This window comes from Talpa occidentalis, unplaced genomic scaffold (genome assembly GCF_014898055.3).
Source record: "Talpa occidentalis isolate TD23 unplaced genomic scaffold, MPIMG_talOcc4v2.1 talOcc4.11, whole genome shotgun sequence".
NCBI classification, from domain to species: domain Eukaryota; kingdom Metazoa; phylum Chordata; class Mammalia; order Eulipotyphla; family Talpidae; genus Talpa; species Talpa occidentalis.
Genome location: NW_023601104.1, coordinates 2,189,944 through 2,209,778, shown reverse-complemented (window position 1 = coordinate 2,209,778; position 19,835 = coordinate 2,189,944). Strand labels below are relative to the sequence as shown.

Here is a 19,835-nt window from a genome sequence, read left to right as displayed (position 1 = left end):
TGGGTAGATCTTCTAGATGCAAAAATCAAAGGCTACTTATAATCAGAGTTGCCATGTACTGATGCATATACACTGACCAATACGATGGATGATGTGACCACGATTTTGCAACTAAAAAGTAAAAGCAGAAATAAGTGAACATGTATCAGGAGCCCACAATATACCAGACCTCCTGCTACAGGCGTCTGCATAAAGTATCTCATTTACTTGCCAATTAGTGCTGTGAGGTAGGCAGACAGAGCCTTGCCTGTCATACTGACTAGTATGCGGCAAAGTTAACACTCAAACCTTTAGCTCTCTGGCCTAGAGTCCATGTTTTTTCTAGCACAGTATTCATAAGCTTCACTTTGGAAGAGGCTTAAATTCCCCTCAGTGCTCCTGAGAGATGGCATCTCTCGCTCTACCTGAGTGTGGCCACTCCGCTTTGTCAGCTTCACTCTCGTCTGGTCCAGGCAGGGAACGTCCCCATAGCGGTTCTTCTCTAGGTTTCCTGGAGACCTGAGGAAATGAAATAGATGAGCTGAAGTAAAGAAAACGTGGGGATGCTGTGTATGTTTGTGCAGGAAGCTTGTTAGTGCACAGGTGCGTGTCGATGACTGCTGGGAGCAGAGACAGAGCTAGTCACAGTCTGGTCAGTATAATTCCATATTGTGTCACATGTTTAGTAAGTATGTATGGAAATAAAGATCTTTCCATTCAAAAGAAAAAAAGAGTGAGAAATAAGACTACAACATCAAATACAATTTAGCTGCAAATAAAATTTTCTACTACTCGTTTCTCAGAAGATATTCAAATTAAACTCTCAAATTCCAGTTCAACATGGTAGTTGTCAACACGTTTGATTTTACTTAATCCAGTAGCCTCACTAAAATGACAATAAGGGAACTAATTAGTATAAACCCCAAAAGTAAAGCAGAGACAAAGATTTCAGAAGGATGAAATAATGTTGGTTTGTAACAGTATGTTTCAAGGATACAGAATTAGACTTTCTCAGCTGTACACCTCATTATAATCACCACCAGAAAAGTCTTTTCCATCCACCACCATCTAACTGCTCCTCTGGATTCTTCTAGTCACCCCCAACCTTACTTCCTTTGGTAACTCTCAATCTGTTCTATGAATCCAAGTGTTAGTTTTTGTCTTGTTTTTTTCATTTATTTTGTTCTTTATCATCCGCACTAGTAAAATTATTTGTCTTCCTCCATCTCACTTATTTCATGTAGAACAGTCCCCTCAAAATTCACCCAGGTTATTGCAACTGGTAAGATGTCATCTTTTTTTTCTTATAACTTAGTATTACACATGTCTATATACCACATCTCCATCCATCCGTCTCCTTGCAAAGACAAACAACAAGTGGTGAAGACACAGAGAAAGGGGAACCCTAGTACACTGATGCTAGGAATATAAACTGGTGCAACCCTTGTGCAAAAGCAGATGGAAATTCTCAAAAAATTAAGACTAAAAATACAGCTACTCCACATCTAGGTATTTATGCAAAGAATATGAAAACAGTAATTTGATGTATGTACCCCTATATTCACTACAGCATTCTTTACAATAGCCAAGATCTGGAGATAACCTAAGTGTCAATGAACAGAGAATGGATAAGGATGTGGTAGCAACCATTTTTTAAAATTCAATTAGAAAATGGACAACAAGGAGGCAAAGGATATACAGATAGCAAATAAGCACAAGAGAATGTGTTCAACATCATTAGCTAGCAAGGAAATGTAAATTAAAGCCACAGCAGATCTCATTACATACCCATAACTATTGCTAACATAAAAAATAGTGACAACATCAAACGCTGGTAAAGAAGCAAAGAACTGGATCCTTTACACACTGCTGAGCAGAAAGGAGGAAACAAGAAAGGGACAGTCAATCTGGAAAACAGCTGAGAAGTTTCTCATAAGCACTCTTGGGTATTAATACCAGAGGAATGGAAACATTTATACAAAACTTTTATTTTTATTTATTTATGCACAGAAGAACTGGGGTGTAGGCTAGAGGCGTGGGTGTGTGTGTGTGAGAGAGAGAGAGAGAGAGAGGATTCACCAGACACAAATTAGAAAATAGAACAGGCAGATCCACTGAAATACACTGCTGAGGAGAGCAGTGGGAGAGGTCTGCTGCGCCATGTGGGTCAGCTCCCTGGCCAGGGATCAAACTCAGGCCGCAGTGGCATTTATACAAAACTTAAGACACAAACCTTCATGGCAGCTTTACTGGTAATAGATAAAAACTGGGGGAAAAAAAAAACAGATGTCCTTCAACAGGTAAGTAAACTGTGGTAAATTAATATCATAGAATACCCACGCCACACCAAGAATACTGATGCACATGGCAACTTGGATGAAATCTCCAGGGAATTATACTGAGTGAAAAAAGGCAATCCCAAAAGATTGCATATATTATGATTATATTTTTAGATAATTCTTTTTTTTTTTTTTAAGATTATTTATTTATTTATACAAACACTGGGTACAGTCAGAAGCGTGGGTGGATGAGAGGATTCACCAGAGCCAGAGCGGGGAACAGAACAGGCACACTGACGAAATACACTGCTGAGGAGAGCAGCGGGCGCGGCAGGAGAGGTCTGTCTTGCCATGTGGGACCCTCGCTGGCAGCCGGGGATCGAACCAGCGCTGCAGAGGCTGTGGGCAGCTTTGCAGCCCAGGTTCAACTGCTGCGCCACCAGGGGAGGCCCAAAGATAACATTCTTAACACAATGATAGTACTGGCAAACAGATTAGTGAATGCAGGGGTGAGGTACGTGGGGATGGAATTCTGAATCTTGACTGTGGTAATGGATACCTGTATGTGTGATGAAAGAAATGCATAGAATGAAGTACACACATGGAAATCTGAGTAAGCTTGATGGATAGTATCCATGTCAATGGCCTGTTTGGGATTCTATACTATACTTTTGGAAAATGTTACCAGGGGAAACACGAGAAAAGGGTGCATATGACTTGTGTATTATTTCTTTCAATAGCATGTGAATCTACAATTATCTCCCAATAAAAAGTTCAATTTTTAAAAAAGCCATTTTGGGGGGAAAAAAGATGTAGGTGGAAAAAACTACAACAACAAAGTCTCTTGGTCCATGAGGAATCTTGGGCAGATATCTACTTCATAATGTAGAATTACAAGGGAAACAAAGTTTGTTCTGTGTAAGAAGTTGGCCTGGAACTTGGTGTGGGGCAGAGGGCCGGAGCTGGTGATGAACCTGAGATGCCGCGGGGGCGAGAAGGGGCTCGTTCATTAGTGAAGAGGCAAGAGTAGGAAGTCCTTCCAAAGGACTGGGATATGCTCTCTGATTCTGTAACATGAGAGCTGGTTTGAGTGATGCCAAGAGACAATCTAAACCCACTTTTTTTAATGGGTGGAAAGGGGGCTGTGGTAGCAATGGCATCTCAAGGACTCGGAGCAGAAGCGCCCACAGCAAGGTTAGGAATCCCCATGACGGTCTATCCTTTCGCAGCCAGCTCTCCTCCTTCATACACCCCTGATTCAAAGCTAATAGAGGAGCACTGCTGGGAACAAGACTGGATGCATATGGGGTCTCAAACTGGCAGGGAGAAAAGCTACGTAGGAGAAAAGAATACCCTCCTTGCCTGATAAACACTCCACTTTCTCTCTTTCTTCTCTTTCCCTTGCATTCTTGCTGTTACTGGCTCTTTTCTCGAATGCGTCTGCTCTAATTTCCCATCTCAGTTTCTGAACTCATTATTTTCCCTCTTTCCTTTTGCTACAAGGTTCTCCCTGCACATTCTTTACAGCACATTGACTAAGCTGGACAGGAATGACAAAGGGGGAAGAGGTACTCACAGAATTGTGGATTCCTACATTTAAGCTAAAAAAGGAAGTGGTAGCAGAGTCTAACAGTCACATATTTCAGGAAAAGTGAGATACAGAGAAGGTAAATAACTCATACCACAGAGATTTTAGCTATGGTGGCACATGAGCCCTAATGTCCAACTCACAGAACTCACTACTTGGAGAGAAATTGCTGCAGCCAATGAAAACATGAAAATTTAAAATAATCTATATTCTATTACCAACAACAGTTATCAACCTAATCATAAACTAGCCAGGAGGTTTTGTGATAGGACGTGGGTAGAAGAAAAATCCTATGAGGCCAAATTCCTAAGAAAATCCGATAAGGCCAATTCAAACTCTTTGCTCTTACTAATTATGGATCATTTTAAATGCAGAAGTATGCTTCCTCAGGAAGGCATGTACTAGAAATGCTCGCAGGAGAAATCACCCAGATGAACAGAACAGCGAGCATACTGAGGGCAGGAGAAAAGGGTAGCCCATTGGTAGAGAGCCTAAACTTGTGTAATTTTCCTCCTAAAAACACTTGCATGTCAGGAAAATACCCACAACTCTGTCCATTATTACAGTGCTCCCCTTAGAGCACAGGATGTTGTTGCTGAGTACAGTAACACTCAGTTAGTTAATTTATGTAAGAGTGATGCTCCTAACACAAGTCTGCACTAGGGAAGAGAGATGCTGAAGGAGCCGTTGCTAGCATGTGCCAGAAGCCATCCTAGCCACTGATGGTCAGCCCAGCCTTTCCTACTTACATGGAACAGTGGAAAGTGCCAACGGGGTTCTCGCGACGGATGTCTTCATACTCCTCATATATGCCTCGCTTTTGCCTGGTGCTGACATAGTCCATCAACTCTTGAATAGTCATGGCATGGGGGCCTGGAACATGCACTGAGTCCCAGTCTAAGGCAGGAGGGAGGGAGAACAGGATGATCTCATCGAAGGGATCCGGGTGGCCATTCATCTGGGGTAGGAACTGGAAATTCCAAGTGGCGAGGTCAATTCTGACATCCCCACCCAGGTTTTCTGGAAGGCACTCCCTGGGTAGGTGCTGAGTGACCTCAGATGTCTTTAATATCTGAATCTGGAAAAGCAGAGAACCATATGAATATGGAGGGGTAGGGAGGGGGGAAAGACAGAGACAGTGGAGATAAAAAACAAATGCGCTTATAAAATGACTTCTGGAGAATGGGATCAGATTTGCTTGAAATGTTAGGCGTACTGGGCCTCCCCGGTGGCGCAGTGGTTGAGCGCTGGGTTGCGAAGCTGCCCGCAGCCTCTGCAGCGCTGGTTCAATCCCCGGCTGCTCCCCAGCAACCGGAGTAGGGTCCCACATGGCGCGCAGACCTCCCCTGCCGCCCGCTGCTCCCCTCAGCAGTGTACTTCGGTCTTTCTGCCTGCTCTGCTCCCCGCTCTGGCTCTGGTGAATTCTCTCACCCTCCCGCGATTCTGACTGTACCCAGTGCTTTGTATAAATAAATAAGTAAATAAATAAATAAACAAAAAAACAAAAGAGTTCTCCTTTAAAAAAAAAAAGAAAAGAAAAGAAATGTTAGGCGTACTTGTAAAGGAAGTAGACTGCATTTCATCTACCTGGGCTTGGATTCTTATGAATTTCCCAAAGGTTCAACTTCCCATAATGTGTACCAATTTGTTTCCTAGAATTAGGAGCCCTGTTATAATATCTTCTGAGCAAAGGCTTTCTACTACTAAGGCTTTCCAGTATCATTTCATGCTGGTACCTGCCTTTCTGACCATTCAGAATGCATAGGTAGTGGTTATTCTTGCCAGCTGCATTACTGAGGCAACCTATTCCAAGTCTATTAGCTTGTTTTACTCACAGCTCGGTATGGATGTTTCAAAGATAGATTTCTATGAAGACTAGACAAGACTATTCACTCAGGGTAGCACAGGAAAATGCTAGGAAAGCAAGAATACCTAATTCTTCTCTTCAACACAGTCATGCTAGACCAAATTAGCCTTGGAATCTGTGTTGAATGGGAAGGCTGTTCCTCCTAAAGGCTTGTCTCTCCCTCTGCTGCCTCTTCCTGGAATGTCCTCTCCTCTAATTCCCAGGGCCTAGAGCTGGACTATAAAGATGTTCAATATATGTTGAGTTCATAAACACATAATTGTATATAAGTTAAGAACTTGGCTAAGGAGTCATCTCAAAAAGTTATCTTAGGGGGCCTCCCCGGTGGCGCAGCAGTTGAGCGCTGGGTTGCGAAGCTGCCCGCGGCCTCTGTGGCGCTGGTTCGATCCCCGGCTGCTCCCCGGCCACTGGAGGAGGGTCCTGCATGGCACGCAGACCTCTCCTGCCGCCCACTGCTCCCCTCAGCAGTGTACTTCGGTCCTTCTGCCTGTTCTGCTCCCCACTTTGGCTCTGGTGAATTCTCTCACCCTCCCGCGATTCTGACTTACCCAGTGCATGTATAAACAAACAAACAAATAAATAAATAAAACATGCCTCTATTAAAAAAAAAAGTTATCTTAGGAAAGATCTCTCTGACTCTGAGTTAGAAGTTATCTAAATGTCTTCAGTTTCCCCTCTCCAACCCACATCGCCTTAGATATAAATATTTACATTGTTATTATCCATAGAATTCCATAATCCTTACAACAAAAATCTGATATTATTTCACAACTAATAGCCTGCCACCGGAGAAGTCTTAACAATAACATAAACAGTCCATTCACACTCATTTTATATATGTATTCTATACAGTTGTTTTACAATAAAGCTCAAGAAAAGAAAATGTTACCGTGTTAAGAAAATCTTAAGAGAAAATACATTCACAGGACTGTCCCATATCAATACCATAAATTTACATCATCTATCTACAAGCAAGTCCTTGTATAAATGGATCTTTGCAGTTCAAACCCATGTTGTTCAAGGGTCAGCTGCTTAATAAAAGTTGTTAAATATTAAAGGCCTATACGATACTAGACGTAATTTCGAAAGTATTAGCTATCCCGAAGTTACCTATAAGACACATTCCTTCAGTATGATCTTTAAGCAATATGCTATGGAGTGGTGTGCCAGACAAACTACGTCCAGCTCCTAATGTCAAGGAACCTGTAGTACAGCAGGAGAGGCAGCCTGTACTGAGTTGAATACTCTAAAAAGCAGAGAATGTAAGTGAATACACTAACAGAAGCACAAAGCATTCCAAGAGACAAGCCAGGAGGAATTTCTTGAAATTTGAAAATTAATTGGCAAGATTTCAATAGCAAGGATGGGAATGTATTAATCCACCTTCAAATAAAACGAAGCCAGCTTGCTTACCCTCTCCCGGACTTTGTCCTTCAAGAGGAGGCTGATGATGGAATAGGGCACTCGGAACCATATGGGCGCTCCCACAATCAGCACTTTCTTCAGCCGTGCAGGGAAGGCACCCTGTGGAGAATACACAGGAATTTCAAGATACCAGTAGGGTACTACAACCAGTGCCCTGTGGGGGCCTGTGACTGACTACTCAAGCCCAAACTTCCGGTTTTCTACTCTTAGCCCCATTCTTACCCCTATTCTTACCCAGCAGGGGGAGTCTTCAGTGTAAGTCAGGTTTCACATCAAAAATGTGAGAACAAGTTGTTAACAGAAAAGAAATTAAAAGCTGATGGACCTTTAAAAACAATTTTATGTTCTTGTCAAATTAACCGTATGGATCAAAAAGTAGTCTAACATTCCTTATCAGCAGGTAGCCTACAAAGCGCACATATATGCATCCTTAAAATGTTTTAAAACTTTATGGTAAAATCATGAATAAATAGAACATGAATATTTCTTTCTTGATATCTGTATGTTTATAATCATTTAATTTTTATCCATTTCTTCATCTCTTTATATATTTATTTATTCGGTCAATATGATCTAGCCTGCCCAAAGAAAAGAGACATCCTGATCTGTACACAGCATAAGAATGAAAAATGATTCACTCCTAATCAGAGTCTTTGAGTTCATTTAGGCTCTCAATTATTTCAGACTTTGTAGGTAGGGATACCTGGTAATACTGGCATTTTAACGGGGAAGAATTTATTTCCTAGGAAATTTTTTAAAAAAAGAAAGAGGAAATTGTAGCTAAATATCATCTACCTTTCTTTTTCAAAAGTCTGGTTCTTGATTTGACTTGTCATTCTCTGGTTACTCCTCAGTTTGACTAACTTAGGGTCCACAAATATTCCTTAGAGAGAATACTTAGCAGCCAGTAAAAAACTCTCCTAAGGACCCTTCACTCAAGTCTAAGCAACTACCTTTCATCTCTCCCCTGAAAGATGTAATACTTTATGTCAGGGCCCAAGGCTAGATCAAAATCCAGAAATGCTGAAATTTCCATAAAGCAATAAATAGAAAGTGAAAGTCATGACCGTTTCCTCAAAACAAAGAGCTACAGACTCATGTCTAATCCATTCCTAAGACTGTACGGCAACGAAACATTCTGTTGGTGAGCCAGTTAATTTAGTAACACCTCTAGAAGGCATCTATCTGAAGTACACATCCTAAGAATGCACATATCCACTGGTCAAGTAATTCCATTTCTGAGACTATACTAAGAATATTTCTGGTTAGAAACAACAATTTAAAAACAAAATGGTAATTGCACCTTTATTTCTAACAGTTAAAAACAATACTTTAAAACTGCAAAGTATATATGCCTGGAAATGGGTAGGGGTTAACAAAAAAGGTATATCTTATATCACATAATAAGAAATTATATACCCTTTAATATGAAGATTTCAAAGATTTTTCACAACATTGGAAAATGCTCTTAATATAATAGCATTTTAACGACACAGGATGAAAATCTTAATGTGGTTTTAAAATTATATACACATACATACTTTCATAGAGAAAGATTGTAAAGAATCATATCCAAGGATAACTAAAGTCCATCTCTGTTAAGAGGTTCTATGAATCATCTTAATTTTATTTTTTCTATTTTCTATAATACTTTGTACTATTTTCATTTCTTATAATCTTATTTTAAAATATTTATATCTTTTGTTCCAATAATTTTACTTCTAGAAATCTACTTTAAGGAAACTATTTGGTGTGAAAACAAAGATTTGGATATAAAAATGTTCACTGAGAAAACCGTTTATAAAAATATGGAAAAAAGGGCCTCCCTGGTGGCACAGGGGTTGGAAAAAGCGCTATCAAGCTATCGCCAGCTAGCCACTGCAGCAAGAGTCCGATTCCCAGCAGGCCAAGGAGCTATCCACATGGCACAGCAGACCTCTCCTGTCTCACCAGCTGCTCCCCTCAGCAGTGTATTACCATTGATCTGCCTGTTGTGCTCCCCACTGTGTCTCTGGTGAATCCTCTCACCCACCCCCCACATACCTCTGGTCTACACTCTAGCTCTTGTATGCATAAATAAATAAATCTTTTTAAAAAATGGGAAAAAAGGTTCAACAACATAGAAATGATTAAATAATGATAAATACAGGAGTTATTATTAATCTATTACAAATGTTCATAAAAATAGTTTTTGGACAGATGCTGGTGAGGATGTGGAGAAAAAGGAACCCTCTTACAGTGCTAGTGGGACTGCAAACTGGTCCAACCACTATGAAAAGTTTCGTGGAGGTTCCTCAGATTACTAAAAATGGAGCTACCATGTGACCCAGCAGTTCCACTCCTAGGAATCTACCCAAAGATGACAAGAACATTAATTCAAAAGGAAACTTGCATGACTGTGTTTACTGTGCATTAATTATAATAGCTAATACATGGAAACAACCTAAATGCCCCAACAGAAAAACGGATCAAGAAGATGTGGTATATACACACAACGGAGTATTATTCAGCAATCAAAAAAGATAAATTCATGCCATTCACAGCAACGCGGGTGGAACTAGAAGGGATTGTGCTCAGTGAAATCAGTCAGGAGGAAAAAGAAAAATATCAGATTGTATGGCATTTATAGGAGGGATACAGGGAAACTGAAAGAAGGATCAAAAAAAAAAGAGAAAGACAAAACTTGCAGGTAAACTATAGATTTGAGCCATATGGCAGGGGAGGTGGCGGGGGGAAATGAGTTCAAATAGGGGAGGGAAAAGCCCAAGGGACTAGTGTGACAGTTCCTGGGTAACATGGTGGTAGGAGATTTATGGGTACTACATATGAGTGGAGAAATCAACTACTGTACAAAAATAAACAATAGGGCCTCCCTGGTGGCGCCGGGGTTAAAGACCGCTATCGAGCTATCACCAGCCACTGCAGCACAATTTCAATCCCCGGCCAGCCAGGGAGCAACCCACATGGCAAACAGACCTCTCCTGTCACGCTTGCTGCTCCCCTCAGCAGTGGATTTCAGACAGTCTGCCTGTTCTGCTCCCCACCCTCTCCGGTGAATCCTCTCAGCCCCACCCCACACCTCTGGCCTACACCCCAGTTCTTGTATGCACAAATAAATAAATCTTTAAAAAAATAAACAACAATGTAAGAAAAATAAATAAATGCCATACAAAAGATTTGGAATTATCCTGCAGTCCATGCAGAATTATACAGGTGTGCTTAAAAAACAGTAATGAAAGGAATTTGTGGTACTCTATGATCAAGAGGATTTTTAGAAGCAAATCTCTCTACAGCAATAATTTGCTAAATGACACCACATTCCTTTTCATATAGTCATTCTTTTATTAAGGTTGAGAATTATTTTCTTCTATTAATTACCGACCTTTTCTATAATATTTCACATTGACTTATAGTTGATATTTAAGCCATGTTTGAAATTGAAGCCACAATAGAGCTGTATCCTCAAAGTGAGCTGTGTTCATTAGATCTAATGCTAATGAAAAGATTGTGAGATTTTTAAACAATATTTATATTAAATTTTTTTTCAAAAAAGGAAAAAATGTAGCCCTGTTGAAGGGCTTGACATGTTGATTATATTTTTCCTAATACACATCAAAATATATGAATAAAAATAAAATCTTGCACACTTGCAAAGAAAAATAGTTACTGACACTAAATGTATACTGAAAATGTATAGACATTATTAAGATAATGAAAAATATACAGAAGTGTCATACACCAAAATGTCAATGAGTTATTTCTGCAATTTTTTAAATTATAATGGTCTGAGTTGTCCAACATTTTCCATAATGAAATTTTTCTTAATATAATAGTATTTTGGGGCCTCCCTGGTGGTACAAGGGGTTAAGAAGCAACCTATGAAGCTCTCCGCAACCACTACAGCATGAGTTCAATCCCCAGCCAGCCAGGGAGCTACCCACATGGCGCAGCAGACCTCTCCTGTCTCCCCTGCTCCTCCCGCAGCAGTGTATTTCAGCAGATCTGCCTGTTCTGCTCCCCACTCTGTCTCCGGTGAATCCTCATACTCCCCGAGCCTCTGGTCTGTACCCCAATTCTTGTATACATAAATAAATCTTTAAATATATATAACAGTATTTTAAAATATGAAAAAATTAACCACCTTATAAATAGTAATCAACACAAAAGCATAATGGTGTAAACCTCTGATTTTTTTTTTTAGAGATTTATTTATTTATTTTATACAAGAACCAGGGCACAGGCCAGAGGTGTGGGAGAGTGAGAGGACCCACCAGACACAGAGCAGGGTACACAGCGGGCAGACTGATGAAATACATTGCTGAGGGGAGCAGCAGGCGAGACAGGAGAGGTCTGCCGCGCCATGTGGGACCCTCGCAGGCCGGCCGGGATTGAACCGATACTGCAGAGGCTGCAGACAGCTTCACAGCGCTGCGCTCAACTGCCTGTGCCACCAGGGGAGGCCCTAAACCTCTGATTTATAACAGCTCTTGTACACACACACCCCACTGATAAATGTCTCTCCCTACAAGTCACAAGGTACTACAAATAGATGCTTTGTCCTTATTGTCTGTTGTGTTTTTATGTACCACACATTTTTTTTCAGTCTTGAAATAAACTTCAAAAGAAACAGACAAGACTTTATTGAAAGATGTAACAAAAGATTTTAATTTCTCAAAATTTGACTAAATGACTAAAGTTCATTTAATCAAAAAATGAGGATTTTTTTTTTAACATCCTCATCAAATTTGTAATATTGAAAAAGTGGTGTTACCACTGTGGAATGGCAATAGGATAACTCAGGGAAGGAGTCGGAAACTAGTTGATGTGCAAGGAATTGCAGTTAAAAACTGCTTTCCTAAAAAAAAAAAAAATTAAAAAAATTTAAAAAAAAATAAAAACTGCTTTCCTAATTAAAAAAAATATTAAAAAGTTCATTTTTAATATGCATGTTATATGTCAGTAAAAATTTAAGTAAAAACACACAAAAGTGCACGTAAAAGGATAAAAGTGCAAAAGATAGTCAAAACTTTTAGAAATGAAAGTTGTTTCAAAATAAAACTACAGGGAAGTTTGTCCTATAGGATATTAAATTTTACTATACGGCTACAAAAAACAAATATGGTTACATCAACAGAACAGAACAGGGACATACCTACCATATATGAATTTAGGATAAAAGATAAGGATGTTATGCCAAATGAGTAGAAAAGAAATATATTGGTTTGCATTACTAATATATTAATAAATGACACCAGGACAGCAATTTGAAAAAAAATTACATATATTATGCATCATAATATAATATATATAACAGAATGTACTACATTTGATATAGTACATAAAATTACAATGAAAAATAAAAATACAGTATGACAAAAGACACCATAAAGTTGAACAAATTACAAACTGCAAAATGTGCTGGTAATATAGACTTTGACAATAAACATGATAAGAAAAACACCAAATAAAATTGTGAATAGGGCCTCCCTGGTGGCACAGGCGGTTGAGCGCAGTGCTGTGAAGCTGTCCGCAGCCTCTGCACCACAGTTTGATCCCCACTGGCCAGGGAGATACCCACATGGCTTGGCAGACCTCTCCTGTCTCACCCGCTGCTCCCCTCAGCAGTATATTTCATCAGTCTGCCTGTTCTGCTCCCCGCTCTGTCTCTGGTGAATCCTCTCACCCTCCTGCACATCAGGCCTGTACCCCAGTTCTTGTATGCATGCATAAATAAATCATTAAAAAAATAAAATTGTGAATATATAAAAATCACAAATAAAAAATCAACGTTGATAAGGCACTGGCAAAAGAGGCTATTGATAGTATACATTTGAACTAAGTTTTTAGAGGGTTCTTTGGCGATATTTATCTCTTTTTTTTAATAAGATTTATTTATTTATATAAGCACTGGGTACAGTCAGAAGTACGGGAGGGTAAGAGAATTCACCAGAGTCAGAGCAGGGAGCAGAACAGGCAGATTGACAAAATACACTGCTGAGGGGAGCAGCAGGCAGCGGGAGAGGTCTGCACACCATGTGGGACCCTCGCCCAGTGGCCGGGGATCGAACCGGCGCAGCAGAGGCTGCGGACAGCTTCACAACCCAGTGCCCAACCGCTGTGCCACCAGGAAGGCCTGATATTTATCTAACTTTTTAATGTGTGGAGTCTCTAACTCTACAAATCTGCTACAGTAATTTATCCTAAGGAAATGAGTGGTCAAATATAAAAAAAATATATAAAATAATGCTCACTGAAGTCATTATAACAACACAAAAACTGGCATGAACTTTATTTATTCTACTTAGTATATCCATTAAAATCAGAAGCAGAAAAAATGAGTTAAGAGCTGTATGTGATGACACAGAAAGATGATGAAAAAAATACTTTTAATTAAAAATATTGCAAGTTACAACCACTGGATATAGCATAATGCCCACATTTATCAAGAAGAAAATTATAAATTATTCACATTCTGTGTGTGTGCATACATACATAAACATTTTAAAGGGTGGACATATATACCCTAAGCTCTTTATACTGATAGTCTCCAAGGGATAGGATTATAAGCTCTGTTGCTTATTAGTTGTATTACCTTCAGCAAGTTCTTACATTTTCTAGTCCTATGTTTCTAGAACTGGGAATAGTAATAGTAATAGCCATGCATCTCACAGAAGTGATGTCAGGATTAAATGAGTTTTAAAAGCATGAAAACAGCTTAGAACAGTATATAAAGCATTCAGTAAGTGTTAGTAATTATTACTTTACAAGTGTTTGCATTAATGAGTTTTTTTAACCAAGGTATTTTAGCCATGTATCTCATAATTAGGCAGGGGAAAAGATTTATCAGGCAATAGGGAGGGGAGTGTATGTGGAGAATTCCACATTGTCTAGTAAAGATAAATTCCATTTTGTTTAGAGTAAATCTAATAATAATTGAAGAATCCAAATGATAGTGGCTAAAACAGGTTATGACATCTTAAAAATTATTTTTACATACATTTTTAATTAAGGTAATTGGGGTAATGGGTTTACAACATTGTATGTTTTAGGGATATAAGTTCACCTCTTCAAATGTATGTTATCACATCATGGCCACCACCAAAGTTCTAATAATCCTCCACCAGAGTCCACTGGACACCCTCCCCATTTTTGCTCCCACCCTTCTGGCCTCCACTTCCGATACACTCTTACTTCTACAATCAAATTTCAAGGGTTTGTTTTACTTTTGTCTGTTTCTTTGCTTTGTGGTTGCTTTTTAAAAAAGATTTTTTTTTTTTTATTTATGCATACAAGAGCTGGGGTATAAGAGGTAGTGGGGGAGGCGGTTGAGAGGATTCACCAGAGACAGAGTCGGGAGCAGAACAAGTGAATTTACTGAAATACACTGCTGAGGGGAGCAGCAGGTGAGACAGGAGAGTTGTGCTGCGCCATGTGGGTTAGCTACCTGGGCAGGGGTCGAACTCGTACTGCAGTGGCTGACAACAGCTGAGACTCTATGCCTGCACCACCAGGGATGCGCTGTTCCTTTGCTTTGTTTTTTGTATTCCACATATAAATGAAACCATCCAGGGTATTTATCCTTCTTTTGCTGACATGTTCCATTTTGCATAACCACCTCCAGTTCCACCCATGTTGTCACAAATGGCAAGAAAGATTTCTTTTTTTACAGCTGAATAGTATTCCAATGTGCATGTATGCCACATCTTCCTAATCCACTCATCTCTCTTTGGGCACTTAAATTGTCTCCATATCTTGGCTATTGTAAATAGTGCTAAAATAGATATAGGGGTGCATAGATCCCTTTGAATTAGTGTTTTTAAATTCTTCAGGTACCTCAGGGAGGGATTGCTGGATCATATGGTAGATCTATTTGTAATGTTTTGAGATACCGCCACATGTTTTCCCTAGAGGCTGAAGACATACAAAAATCTAAAACCAGAATTAATAAAAAGAAATTTACCAAAGTAGGAGAAATCTATTCAGAGTAACTTTTAAGAAGTCAAAGGTGGGGGGGCCTCCCTGGTGGCACAGGGGGTTGAGCGCAGCACTGTGAAGCTGTCCGCAGCCTCTGCAGTGCCGGTTCAATCCCCACCGGCGTCGGAGCATCCCACATGGCGAGCAGATCTCTCCTGTCTCGCCCGCTGCTCCCCTCAGCAGTGTATTTCAGTCAGTCTGCCTGTTCTGCTCCCCACTCTGTCTCTGGTGAATCCTCTCACCCTCCCGCACATCTGGTCTGTACCCCAGTTCTTGTATAAATAAATAAATCTTTTATAAATAAATAAATAAGAAGTCAAAGGCGGGGCCTCCCTGGTGGTGCAGTCGGTTGAGCGCAGCGCTGTGAAGCTGTCTGCAGCCTCTGCAGCGCTGGTTCGATCCCCACCAGCCTCGGAGCAACCCACATGGCGAGCAGACCTTTCCTGTCTCACCCACTGCTCCCCTCAGCAGTGTATTTCGTTAGTCTGCCTGTTCTGTTCCCCGCTCTGTCTCTGGTAAATCCTCTCACCCTCCTGCGCATCTGGCCTGTACCCCGGCTCTTGTATAAATAAAATAAAATCTTTAAAAAAAAAAAAAGAAGTCAAATGTGACTAACGTTTTTATTCCAACGTCGTATTTGGAACCAAATTCTCTTCACAGTAACTGCTGGAAATTAATTCATACTAAATAGAAGTCTGGAGTGTAGAGCTGCTTTAAAAATTAAATTCTATTTACAACTTTTACAATAATGAGGACTGTATTTATATTTGTATCTGTTTCCAATGACAACAACTAAATCACTAATAAGAACATGATATGGATCCTAAAGCAACAGGACTTGATTTCAGCTTTCTGAATTTATATAACAAAAACAACAAAACATCTATAGTATTTCATTATTTTAAACTCAACACAGGAGGACACACAAGCAACATAACAATATTTGAGAAAAAGATACAACTTTGTTAATACTTAAAGGATTTAAACAAGCAAAATTTCTGAATTCAAAAAAAGAAAAATTATAGAGTATACAGTGCTGGGATGCTTTAAGGAAGTGGATACTTAATGGTGACAATGTCAACTTTTTCCCACTTTTATAGAGGGTTACCTAGTGGTATATAAGAGAGATATAAACATATTCATAATCTTTAGCCAAGTAATCTAAGTCTTAGAAATAATATAATTTAAAGAAAAAACTAAAATGATCATAATAACATTATTTTATCCTGGAAACAACCTGAATAATTCATATACCTAAATGGTTAAATTGTCTATGTCATACTAACTTACCAGGATTCATAACTGTTAAAAATGACAAATGGAAAGTCTTAGTTATGGGGAAAGGAACTATTAAAATGCAAAACTGGAAAAAATAGCTATCATAGGAAAAACAGATCCCTATATCTTATTACTACCCAAAAACCATTTAAGGTCCAGATGAATTAAGGTTGTAAGTGACAAAATCAAAGAAACCTTTAAAATAATTCTTCAAAAAGCTAAATGTAGAACTGCTATACAATTCAGCAAATCCATTTCTAGGTATAAACCTAAAAGAATTGAAAGCAGGAACTCAAACAGATACTTGTACACCCACGTTCACTGCAATATTATTCTTAAAAGCGAATAGTTGTAGACAACCTAAGTGTTCATCAACTGATGAGGGATAAACAAAATGTGACCTACACATATGACAGAATATTATTCAGTCTTAAAAGGTAATAAATTTCTGATACATGCTACAATATGAATGGACCTTGGAAATATTATGCAAAGTGAAATAAAACTGACACAAAAGGACAAATACTGCATGATTCCACTTACATGAGGTCCTAGAATATATTCAGAGAGACAAATTCATGGGGTGGGGAGATGCTGTTTAATAGGGGCAGTGCTTCTGTGTGGGATCACCAAACAGTTGTGAAAATGGACAGAGGTGAACTGCGAAGATACCTAATTTTATTGAATTGTACACATAAAAATGGTTAAAATGGTAAACTATGTTATGCATATTTTACTACAATACAAAAATCAACTACAAATTAAAGCACATGGTAGAATCAGTGTAGAGCAGTGAGGGGAAAAAAAAAAAGAAAATAGTTAATATAATCTTTCTGACTTTGAAACAGAGAAGAATTTAAGACATTAGAAAACATAGTTCCATTTAATCATGTTGGTGAAAAAGTCTTCATAAAAAGTGAACAAATAAGCTATAAACAGAGATATCATATGAATGTATGTATGTACAGATTTATATACATGAACAATTTAGTATCAATAAATTAAAAGCTACATAAATGCAAAACCTTGTACCTGGTGGTACAAGGGGTTAAGCACCACACTATAAAGCAATGTGCAGTCTCTGCAGCACGAGTTTGATACCCGGCCGGCCAGAGAGCAGACAACAATGGCATAGCAGACCTCTCTTGTCTCGCCCGCTGCTCCCCTCAGCAGTATATTTCAGTCAGTCTGCCTATTCTTTTCCCTACTCTGTCTCTGGTGAATCCTCTCACCCCCCGCATCTCTGGCCTGTACCCTAGCTCTGTATGCATAAATAAATAAATCTTTTTAAAAAATGGATTAAAGGGCCTTCCCAGTGGCGCAGCGGTTGAGCGCTGGGTTGCAAAGCTGCCCACAGCCTCTGCAGCGCTGGTTCAATCCCCGGCTGCTCCCCGGCCACCGGAGGAGGGTCCCATATGGCACGCAGACCTCTCCTGCCGCCCGCTGCTCCCCTCAGCAGTGTATTTCGTCATTCTGCCTGCTCTACTCTCCGCTCTGACTCTGGTGAATTCTCTCACCCTCCCACGCTTCTGACTGTACCCAATGCTTGTATAAAATAAAAATAAATAAATCTTTAAAAATTTTTTTAAAAAATGGATTAAAGCCATCAACAGGCATTTTGCAGAAGAAAACATATATGGCCACAATACATGGCTAATAAATGTATGAAGAAATACTTCAAATCATTAAAAAGAAAAATACAAGTTATACCACAAGATACCATTTTACACCCACTTGACTGGGAAAAAATTCAGTAGTCTGACATTACTAAGTACAGAGAGGATGTAGATCAACAGAAAGTTTACAGCTGGCAGTTTGGTACAACCACTTTGGAAAACAATTTGACCCTATCTTACAAAGTTGAATCTTCTCAGACCTTATAACCCTATTTATAAGCCTATAATTCTACCCCTATATGCTATTCTAGATGTATATTTTCAAGCATGTATTTCAATACATTAGAAGAGGGAGAAATAAGCCAAAAAAAAAATTATATAAAACACAGATATACATTCAGCACATAAAAATATGTGCAGCATGCCTGTGGTATTAAAATTTCAATTGAAGAAAAATGGGGGAAAATGTCCCAAAAACCTTTGAAGTGGGGGACAAAGTTTAAAATATTAAAATACTTCTGGACATAAGAGTACGGGATAAGAGATTAGGGCCTATTTCTGTATATAACTCTACTTGTATGTATATAGTTAGTGTACATACACATTTGTGTATTAAGTCCCAATGTGGGGCCTCCCCTGGTGGTGCCGCAGTTGAGTGCTGGGCTGCGAAGCTGCCTGCAGCCTCTGCAGTGCCGGTTCGATCCCCAGCCACCGGCGAGGGTCCCACATGGCGTGCAGACCTCTCGAGCGGCCGGCCCGCCCGCCCGCCGCTCCCCTCAGCAGTGTACTTCGGTCCTTCTGCCTGTTCTGCTCCCCGCTCTGGCTCTGGTGAATTCTCTCACCCTCCCCCGCTTCTGACTGTACCCAGTGCTTGTATAAATAAATAAATAAATAAATCTTTAAAAAAAAAAAAAAAAAAAGTCCCAATGTGAAATGCATTTCTTTTTTTCTTTTTTTTTTTTTTAAAGATTTATTTATTTATTTATACAAGCACTGGGTACAGTCAGAAGCTCGGGAGGGTGAGAGAATTCACCAGAGCCAGAGCGGGGAGCAGAGCAGGCAGAAAGACCGAAGTACACTGCTGAGGGGAGCAGTGGGCGGCAGGAGAGGTCTGCGCGCCATGTGGGACCCTCCTCCGGTGGCCGGGGAGCAGCCGGGGATCGAACCGGCACCACAGAGGCCGCGGGCAGCTTCGCAACCCAGCGCTCAACCGCTGCGCCACTGGGGAGGCCCCGTGAAATGCATTTCTGACTAGATCAAGGCTAAAAAGTGTGAAAGGCATGACAGGCTAGATGACATCTGACACAGACAGTGATTATACATAGGCCTTCATTAATTCTGATTCTACAAAAATCTAGGAAAGGGACTTCCCACCTTCATGACTCAAAATGTTTCTGTGCATTTTTTATTTTAACTCCTGTTTTAAGACCATTTTTTTTCCTGAGGAAGTAGATGCTACTCATTATTTACAGTTACCTTTTAAGCTCAACATAATGTCTAAAGGTTGTATCATTCCTAAATCTCCCAAAGAATAGAAAATAATAGAAATAGAAAACAACATCCCAGCCACTGAAGGAGAGTTAAGAAGGCCTTCTCATATCCTTACCTTTAGCAGGTTCAGGACTTTCTTGCCAAGATCCAGCTCAAAGTTGGCATAATTAGAACCGCACATGTCATAAATAAACACCAGTCCATTCCTCTGAGTTTCAAAACTGTAAACCAACCATTGAACAAAAAAATTTATAAGTAATAAGATGGAAGAGGTAGGTTGAAAATCTGGGGCAAAAACAAAGACACAGAGTATGGGACACAACTGGTACCAAAATAAC

The 19,835-nt window shown here is 39.6% G+C and overlaps 1 protein-coding gene across 2 annotated transcripts in view; it reads right to left on the bottom strand.

Annotated features, from left to right (window-relative positions):
• The window catches only part of PTPN9 (protein tyrosine phosphatase non-receptor type 9), a 72,505-nt gene that overhangs the window by 13,075 nt on the left and 39,595 nt on the right, over nt 1–19,835 (bottom strand). For both annotated transcript variants that reach the window (XM_037502073.2, XM_054700069.1), the window contains exons 5-8: nt 19,613–19,718; nt 7,127–7,237; nt 4,596–4,924; nt 405–498 (exon numbers count right to left, since the gene is read on the bottom strand). In XM_037502073.2, coding sequence (XP_037357970.1) covers nt 405–498; nt 4,596–4,924; nt 7,127–7,237; nt 19,613–19,718 — 640 coding nt within the window. The remainder of the gene's footprint in view (nt 1–404; nt 499–4,595; nt 4,925–7,126; nt 7,238–19,612; nt 19,719–19,835) is intronic.